This window comes from Sprattus sprattus (genome assembly GCF_963457725.1).
Source record: "Sprattus sprattus genome assembly, chromosome: 20".
In the NCBI taxonomy this organism is placed as follows: domain Eukaryota; kingdom Metazoa; phylum Chordata; class Actinopteri; order Clupeiformes; family Clupeidae; genus Sprattus; species Sprattus sprattus.
This window is the reverse complement of record NC_137918.1, coordinates 9,364,349-9,374,512: the sequence shown is the minus strand read 5'-3', so window position 1 is coordinate 9,374,512 and position 10,164 is coordinate 9,364,349. Positions and strand designations below refer to the sequence as shown.

Below are 10,164 nucleotides of genomic sequence, written 5' to 3'. Positions count from 1 at the left end.
AGAAACAAACATGGTTTGTAACTTCATACACTCTCTAGTCAAGCTGTAGCTTTAGGGTAACAATTGCTTTATGGGCATACTTTCTTTTCAGGAGAATATTATTATAGGATCAGAATAAATGTTACCCAGTCCAAAAGTATAGTTTGGAAATGCTTAGAGAGAACACTCATAATTCTACAAAAAGACACAATTTATTATCTTGTGTTGAGACTGCAACTTAGAATGAGATGCTCGTATATACAAAATTAGGTATAATAATAATAATAATAATAATTATAATAATAATTTAGAGCTTGGTCAGGTTTTTAATGGCACACAGTAGTGTAGTGTGTTGATAGTTTGATGTGGTATAGTGTGTCTGTAGTTTGATATGGTGTAGTGTGTTTGTGAAGGACCGGACGGTCACCCCACGTTGTTTTTGGGATGTGGCGACTGGATTGGGTGAAGTTGAGGGGAAAAACACTGCACAGGAGATTGTGGTTTTCTTATAAAAATATTTATTACAAGGGGCTATAAACCCCAACACAGTGCCCACAAAATAAACAAACAAAAACAGTCAGGCCGTACCCCCCCGGAAGCCAAGTTCAAAATAAGGGACTATGCTTCATTATCATGTCATCCAGAAATGCTGCTGTTTAGTAAACTCAGATATCCTGCTTTTACTCCTCTAGCAATGGTACTGTTCATATAAGTTCATATGTGTATAACTATTGTTATTATTGTTGTTGTTATTGTTTAAGTGCTTTTGGCAACAGTGTACTGTATCGTACATCCATGCCAATAAAGCCATTTGAATTAAATGTAATTGAAATTGAGAGGTGAGAGAGAGCAGAGAGAGGCCTGCATCTTCATGTGGATCGAGGAGTGCTGCAAGCCTCAGCTGTAAAAAAAAAAAAAGATAAAAGGGAGAAGTCTGGTCTTTATTTCCTTATTTTATTAAAAACCGTTTTTTAGGTTTATTTAATATATATATATATTATTAATATATATTTCTTGATTAACATGAGTACCTATCTGAGATTATTGTATTTAACTTAAAGAAAAGGGGGAGTACCAGCGCTGCAGACTCCGAGGCTGTTACCTGTCAGAAGTTGTTGAAAGGCCACACAGGCCTACTGGGTCACTCAAAATCTGGGCCATCTGCAGCCCTGGACCCCTCCGGACACTCCTGCGTGTCCTGAGGGGAGTGTGTGTCATGGCTGTCGGGGTCTAGAAACATAACAGAAGTCATACAAAAAGACACTTATGCCATCCTCCTCTCTTCTACAATTCTTTAATAAATCATCTTAAAGAAAACAAACGACAATGCCCGCCAGCTGGCATTCTTACGTCACGTGAAAACTATGAATTGTAACGGATCAGGGCCTCGTTTCCCGAACGCGCACTTAGCCTAAAAAGCACTTGAAATCGCTCGTAAGAGGATTCCTACGTTGCAGACGGGTTTCCCAACGCCACACTTAGCTTAAGTGTATCTTTCATTGAGAGGAATTCTACGTGTGGTCAGGACCAGTAGTAACTTCACACTTAGCGATGTAATCCACCAGGGGCGTCGTTCGACCGTCGTTCGGAAGAAACGGGAATTAAAAAAAAAAAAACATGGCTACTTGAAGCGAGGAATGTTTTACATGAATAAAGCTATCTACACAACTTTTTATATGTTTATAATGACTCGGTTTGATCGGAAATGTGCTACGCGACCAATGCAGAGTATTTAGGTCTTGACTGAAGCTTTCAAACAGTAGTTTGATGGCACATTTAGCGCTTATGCCACCACTCCATTGGCTTATATGGTAGCTTCTAGCTAGATGGTTGTATAATATGTAGAAGAAATCCAAACGATGTTTCTGTGTATAGCACATCATGAGAATGTCATTGTTTCACCTGCCTATTCCCATCAAAATAGAAATAAAGAATATTGAGTATTTGAAAATAAAGATTAGGCTATACAAAACTAGTGCATTGCCCGTAGGAATTATGCATTCTGTAGTGTTAGCAGACGTAGGGCTGTTGGGTAGTGTAATGGCAAGACATATTTGCACTCCACATAGGTACAGGTTACACTGAAGTATTATTGTGATGCATGTTTCCTTTTCATTAAGAAATGTGTTAATGGTAGCCTTTTTGGAGAGTTACCAACAAATAAAGTTTGAGATTATGTAGTGGATGCAGTTGAATATACTGTAGATGTCAACGTTGCTGTCTAAACTATAAACTAAATGTCATAAAGAAAGACATTATTTAAAATGAAGTTATGGTTGAAATAGGATCACTTCTTTATTGTAAGGGTAAGTGTAGGGCAAGAATGGTCATGCAGTTGGACTCAAATGTAGGTTAATTTTATTGAATGTATGTAGCCTACTGTACTGTATGACTTTGATGATGCTAGCTTTGACAGCCCACTCTCAGACAGATCGTAATAAATGTCCTTACAATGGGAACACAGTTTAAATAGGCTTCTCTGCTGGAGATGGTGTTACTATCCCCGCCCCGAATTTAGTGCACATTGCACGTTCGATGCACGCATAGGCTAGCTAATTTCACAGCAATTAACGTAAACAGGTTAACCTGACGTAAACAGCTCCTAAGAGCTACTTAAGAACTCGTGCACGTTGCGCTCGTGCACCTGACTTTAAGTTGATGGTTGGGAAACGCACGTAAATACAAAGTGCTACTTAGTGTACGATGTCGCGAAAATCCACGTAGGCCGTTAAGATACATCGTTATCGGGAAACGAGGCCCAGAGCCAATGAACGCAGGATTCTTGAGACGCGACTCCGAGAGCGCCTCTCTCTACGGCTGTGCGATTGTATTCTGTGGATATGAGATTCATTTGGTGTTTGTCTTTATACACATACTGAACATTCACGCAGCGTAGATTTGACCATTTTCAGCATTTTGCTGTGCCATGGTGCACCAATGTCAGCTTGATCTAGGCTATTGCAGTAGGCGTTATTCATCCGCCTCTGTGTGTGTGAGAGCTACATAGAGTTACTCGGAAATCCGTTTATAGTTTATATTCCTCATATAGACCACAGTACTGACATTCCAAACTAATGGACCACATCAGTGTTGATTATTGGCCAGTAAAAGGACTAGCCTGGTCATGCTTGCGATGATGCAGAAGTCCACTCATATGATTCCTATTACTTCGAAGGCGGGTCAACACCGAACTCGTGTAGGCGGTATATAACTTCAACACAAGTACAGGAGCTGGGTCAGACTTTGCATTTAGCTTTTAATGAAGAGGGTTTGGAAAAACTGGATTTACATCACCCGAAAAGTTCGAACACAAACTTTAGCCTACATGGACACGCCGGTCAAATAAGAAAGTGTGTCTTGGTTCATGGCTAACGGCCTGTTGATTTTGCGTTTAAATGTTTTGCGAAACGCCTCTTAGACGAAAACTATCGTCTTCATCGTTTTAAAAAAAACACTGGTCTCATCTCACGTATGAGTTTCGCTTTTTTGCCATGCGAGTCATCCCATCTGGGTCTATAACGGAACGTGCCGATCTGTGACGCAGAAATCTGTCTGGCGTGTTCGCCCTCTCTGTACAAAAAGGCGACTCTTTCTTTCCAGTCACACAGGTATTGTAGTCAACTTTTACATTTTACATCGTTTTTGCTGTATAATTACTGTGTTATAATTACAAACAGCCCCGACAATAAATTAGTGTCTGCCTATTTTTCTCATGCTTCTGATTTTTAGTTAATTCTTTGACACTGAGTTTTCACATCATGCTACATTTCTGTACATCAACGTTATATATTAAGACTACCCTAAAACATGTTTAACATTATTTTGTGTGTCAGGCTATATGAACATCTTAGTTACATATTACATCAAAGTAAAGAAGTAGCCTACAAAACTAAGTTTTGGCCGTGGGGATCCCTGTCAGTGCGGACCCCTTTTTTGTGCCTCTTTCCGTTTACTTTCATTCTGAGTGTGTGTCATTACTCAGAGGGGTCTAACATAAGAACTGTAATTTTAACCCATAGCTCTGTTCTTTCTTAGGTCTTATATCTTAGTAAGACTATAATTCTTTATGTGTGTCGGTGCTTTGGTTACTTAAGTGTAAGCTAGCCGACCATGTGTGAAAACTAATTTGATCCGACAATTTAATCATGACAATCTTGTGTATATCTGCAAGGGGGGCAAAGTGTGTTCCTGTGTTGGAGCCGTACAGATGTGATCATAATTGTTTGTTTTGACCATTCTTGTTTTTTTAAAAGATGTTTGCCAAGGTAACGCGTCATCTGGTCAGTGAGACAGACCCTGACGGCTCTCTGCTTGCGGTCTCACGCCTCATAGACTCGGACAAGCTGAAGCCACTTGGTGTGGTTTTGAAAAGCCAGAATAGATGGCCATGGCAAAGACCCAAATACAGACCCACTGACTTCACCCTCACACAGATCATACAAGGGAGAAAAACTCTTCGGCCAGGTATACAGACCCTTGGGTGTATGCACACACTCCTGTTTGGCTTGTAAGGCCCTCTTTCCCTCCAGTATGGAAGGATGCAAGACTCAGACATGCCTAGCTTCCCATCCATCCCCACTGACAGTCCATCAGGCAGTAACGTCTCATCATTCAAATTTGAGTCTGTTGTTTTGAACAGTAGACTTCCATGTGATTGTTAAAATTAGAATGGCAGCATCAGTCACAAATCTACAACACATTATCTCTCTATTTCTTTCTCCCTCTCTCTGTCTTTCTCTCTTTCTCTCTTTCTCATTCAGGATAATAAGTGCCTCTATAATTTTGACCCCTATGTTTTGCAGTACTTATTTGTGTGTCTTCTCAGTGCTGGTAAAGTCTGACTTCTTGGGCACCTATGAGGGCACCTATAATGAGACCCTGGGTGGGACTATGAGCACTGAAGTGGGACGACTCAGCCTTAAAGCAGAGGGGCAGGGGTCTTCAAAGCTTCACTCCTCACTGGGCAGACTCCACAAAGAGGCGGTGGACATACACAGACTAATGAAGGACTCCAAAGACAGGTCAGCAATCTGTAAGCATTCTCGCTCTCTCTCTCTCTCTCTCACACACACACACGCACACACACAAACACACACATACACAAACGTACACACATATTTCTGTTTTTGCAGAACACTACAAAAAAGTCCTCTGGTGTTTCCAGACATGATAGGTCATACTGCAGTGTGGGTGTGATGTGTTATCTCTGTAGGTTGGTGGACCTGGAGCATCCCCTAGTGCAGCAGTCATTATGGAAGAGGAAGGTGATGACTGTCCTGAAGCAGCGCATCTTAACCTCCAAATCTTGCTCTGTCAGGTACACAGCAATGTGACCTCCTAAGCACACGCATGTTCATACACACTCACACACACATAGAATTCACATCCATATGTTTGTAGGTGCCTTTATACACATGTACAGTAATACATGAATGGGAGCACACACACATCAGCATTGGCCTCTTGCACATAACAGTTAAAGATGAACACATACCAATAATGGCCTAATGTATACATCTACATAAAATCAACATTTTCTGTAATTATATGTGGTTGCTCTGAATTCCTAGGGTCATGGTCCGGTATCAAATTTAAATTCATGATGCGCTTAAAACTCAAATTTATACCAGGAGCTGGGCGCATGCATGTTGCTCCAAGAACACCTTGCTGTACTGGTCTCACTATACTGTTTTGATTGCATTTACATTTACATTTACACACAGAAAAAATGAAAGATTGAAGAAATATCTTAAATATCTGCTCCTTAAGGTACCATGGGCTTGGAGCTGGCAGCTGTGGCGCCATGTTGTCTTTACTGAAGACTGTCCGTCTGCAGGTATGTGCTTATAGAAAATTATATATGAAAGTGTTTATGCACTTATGAAAAATACACGTTATGGACTTATGACAACATATTGTGTGCGTGTGTGTGTGCGTGTGCGCGTCTGGGGATTGAAGGTGAACGTGAATGAGAATTCCACTCTCCAAATGGACAGTGATGTTTCCATGGAGATCCCTGCCAACACAGTCCTGGCCTACAGTGTTATTGAGCTCAGAATAAAGAGGAACGGCCAATATGGTATGTGTGTGTGTTTGTGTGTGTGTGTGTGTGTGTGTGTGTGTGTGTGTGTGTGTGTGTGTGTGTGTTTGTGTGTGTGTGAGAGAGAGAGTGCCCAGTACTGATATGTTAGCAAACATTTGAGCAAAACTAACATACAGTGGGGAAAATAAGTATTTGAACCCCTGGCGAATTCACAAGTTTGGCCACTTGCAAAGAAATGTGTGATCTATAATTGTAATGGTAGGTGTATATTAACAGTGAGAAACAGAATATCAACAAAAAAATCCAGAAAAATGCATTTTATAACATTTATGACTTTATTTGCATTTGATGTATTGATTGATTTGTTGATATTCTGTTTCTCACTGTTAAAATAAACCTACCAATACAATTCTAGATCACACATTTCTTTGCAAGTGGCCAAACTTGCGAAATCGGTAGGGGTTCAAATACTTATTTTCCCCACTGTATCTGTGTGAACATGTTTGCAATTATTTCTTCACTTCTGGTCCTTAGAGCTTTGCTTGCAGGCTGATGTTCAGGGCGGATTTGATAGGGATGTTGTGAGGGTCGAGGATGACAGCAGTGCTTCACAGAGTGAGGTCGATGGCCATGTTGGGAGGGTCGAGGATGACAGCGGTGCTTCACAGAGTGAGGTCGATGGCCATGTTGGGAGGGTCGAGGATGACAGCGGTGCTTCACAGAGTGAGGTCGATGGCCACTTGGAGGAGACAAACCCAGGAATGCCAGCGGGAGATTTTCTCACCACACAGAAAACATGTTTGTGTATGTGTGTCTGTATGGCATGACTTTTACTGTGTGTGTGTGTTTCTTATAATTTTTTTGTTTAATCCTAATTGTTGTGTGCATGTCAACATAAGGTTATAGATATATTTGGATGTGAGACGTAAATTATGTGGGTGTGTGTTTAATTTTACTGTGTGTGTGTGTGTGTGTGTGTGTGTGTGTGTGTGTGTGTGTGTGTGTGTGTGTGTGTGTGTGTGTGTGTGTGTGTGTGTATATGTATGCATACGTGTGGATGTGTCTGCTCTCAGTTGTACAGCTAACAGATTTAAAAGAACACCTGGGCGCGTTGTCTAATTTGGATGCTGTTCCTCGCTCCTCACTCCTCTCTCTGATCGGTTCTTCTCTCCTGGACACAGACTTTCTCAACTTACTGGAGGAATGGGTGAGCAGCAGTTCCCAATTCTAATCAGGCTATTACTCACAACGTAACTTCTTTTTATGTCTAACACCTTGTCTGTCTGGTTTTTACAATTTGTTATCTTAACTGCACTGTTTTGTCAAACTGTTGCTTATATTTTTATATCATATACATTTCTTTTAATTATATAATTTTTAATTATTATTTCTTTCTTTTATTTCCGTATCTCTCTCATGCCCTGCCAAGGGACAACGGATGAAAACCAGCTAACTAGCTAATTCTGGTGCATTTACATTTTGGGGGGAAAATGTTTATCAATGTACACTGTCCCTTTTCAAATAAATGCATAAACAAACAAACAGGCATGCTCTGCACATATACTGCACTGAACCCATGCTGTAAACATACATCTCCCTCTCTCTCTCTCTATCTCTCTTCTCTCTCTCCTCTCTCTTTCTCTTCTCTCTCTCTTTCTCTTCTCTCTCGTTCTCTCTCTATCTCTCTCCCTGTCCCTCTCCCTGTCCTAATCAGTTAGATGACTGGTGTTCAGGGGAAGTTGCAAACTTAACTAATTGCAAGGACCAGAGGGTCCAGGCCATCTTGAATCTGCTAGAGTCTGTATTAGCCAATCAGGACACAACTCATCAAGGACTGTCAAGTCCCAATGGCCAACATGCAGTTCCTCCAACCAATGAGACTGGATCCGGTTCTGCCTCGGCCAATGGGTCATCAGTAGCCTGTGAGCAGAAGGCTGATGGGCGGCTCATAGGCCGAGCTCTGCACCTGCTGGTCAGCGCTTTACTGGGTGAGATCATATGACCACAACTGTTGATCAACCAAATATTTGAATTATAATGAATGCTTTAATGCACTTTTCATGTGCCTCAGCTGTGGTGTAGGTGTTTCATCCTGTATTCCCACAGGCTTATTTTCATAGCATGAAATTACTTTTCACACCAATATTATGATTTATCATGGATGATCCATGTAGTCATCTGTAATGCCACTATCATGCAAGGAACTCTTAAAACTTAAATATGTGTATGTATCTCCTTAGAGTTGAACAGTGACTGCTTGGACCGGATAAAGTCTTGCTTGTCCTCTGGTTTGCTGCCCTCTCTCAGCCAACTAGTGAGTTCCATTCACACACATCTGTGCATTGCTAGTCAGTACTTCTATACACTCACAGAGGCTGAGGGTTAAAGTACATAAGTAATTTCTAATATCTGCCTTGTATTAACATATGACACAAACAGCGGAGAGTCTACAGTATGTCTGCTCTTCACTTGCCACCAGTGTAGATCAGTCCTGTTATAACACAGATATACATCTGATAAGAGAAGGGTTTGTGTGCCTCAGAAACATGCATTGAGACCCCTCTCTCTTCTCTCAGATGGATCATCTGATGAAGTCCCAGCCCTTCCCACTGGACGGCGTGCCACACCCCCTGCAGTGTGAGGAGGCGTTCCACAGGGTGGAGTCACTCCTCCACTCCGCTGGTCTTCAGCTGGTCAGACAGGCAGACAAGCTGCTGCTGCTGGAGTCAAATGAGGCAGCTGGGTTCCAGCCACTAATCATGTGCATTGCTGTCCAAGGCCTAGCTCGTCTGACCTCTGTGTACGAGTAGAAACTTGTGTGTATGTGCCTGGAAAATGAGTACATATCAGACCACTAAGAGTTGTTTCATCGTTATCCTCCTCAAGGATTGATAAAAATTACATTTATAAGTGAAATATAACGAAATGTTTACACAAAAATATGCATCCTTGCTGAATACACCAGAGCTGTGGGTTTTATAATATATGCCAAAATTGCCAATATCTTAATGTTTACACTATGCAAACAGTATTTAATGCGTGCACTATGCAAACAGTATTTAATGTTTACACTATGCAAACAGTATTTAATGCGTGCACTATGCAAACAGTATTTAATGTTTACAATATGCTTATGATTCTTGACTTCAGATTTGCCTTTCCAAGTCTGTTTGCATGTTTTTACATTGTATCTATGAACAGCATGGATGTCTGAACAGGTATTAGCTTTACATCAGCTTCAGGTTTTTAAATGTAGTCTTTTATATTTACAGAAAAAATATAAGACAGATAGATATTATATACAGTACTGTGCAAAAGTTTTAGGCAGGTGTGAAAAAATGCTATGAACTAAGAATGCTTTGAAAAATGTAAACAATAAATGTTTATTTTTTATCCATTTACATGGTAAGACTGAGCACAGCAACAAGACACAACGTAGTTATACTGCATCAGCAGGGTCTCTCCCAGACAAAGATTTCAAAGTAGACAGGGGTTTCAAAATGTGCAGTTCCAGCTGTTTTGAAGAAGACGTTGAGGATCGTAGACGCAGTGTTCAGCCAAGGAAACTTAATGCAGCTGATGAAAAACACATCAAGCTTGTTTACCTTCGAAATCGGAAGATTTCAAGCAGTGGCATCAGCTCAGAACTGGCAGAAACCAGTGGTACCCAGGTACAGACATTTACTGTCCGGGGAAGTCTGGCCAGAAGTGGTCTTCATGGAAGAGTTGCAGCCAAAAAGCTCTACCCCGACAAGGAAACAAGGCCAAGTGACTGAACTAAGCACGTAAACATAGAAACTAGGGTGCAGAAACATGGCAGAAGGTGCTCTGGACTGATGAGTCAAAATTAGAAATATTTGGCTGTAGAAGAAGGCAGTTTGTTCGCTGGAGGCTGGAGAGAGGTACAATAATGAGAGTCTGCAGGCAACAGTGAAGCATGGTAGAGGTTCCTTTAAAGTTTGGGGCTGCATTTCTGCAAGTGGAGTTGAAGATTTGGTCAGGATGAATGGTGTCCTCAATGCTGAGAAATACAGGCAGATACTAATCCATCATGCAATACCATCAGGGAGGCGTATGATTGGCACCAAATGTATTCTGCAGCAGGAACATAACCCCAAACATACAGCCAATGTCATTAACAA

General features: G+C 41.2%; 1 protein-coding gene across 1 annotated transcript; it reads left to right on the top strand.

Annotated features, from left to right (window-relative positions):
• Positions 1 to 3,368: 3,368 nt before the first annotated feature.
• Positions 3,369 to 8,832, top strand: LOC308381388 (gasdermin-E-like; the record flags this gene model as incomplete). The annotated part of the gene is made up of 11 exons (XM_080858949.1): positions 3,369 to 3,587; positions 4,233 to 4,443; positions 4,805 to 5,000; positions 5,192 to 5,296; positions 5,749 to 5,815; positions 5,938 to 6,058; positions 6,557 to 6,826; positions 7,096 to 7,229; positions 7,737 to 8,010; positions 8,263 to 8,336; positions 8,599 to 8,832. Exons 2-11 carry the CDS (start codon positions 4,233 to 4,235, stop codon positions 8,830 to 8,832), a joined length of 1,686 nt encoding a protein of 561 aa, XP_080715075.1. The 5' UTR covers positions 3,369 to 3,587.
• Between the last annotated feature and the right edge of the window lie 1,332 nt (positions 8,833 to 10,164).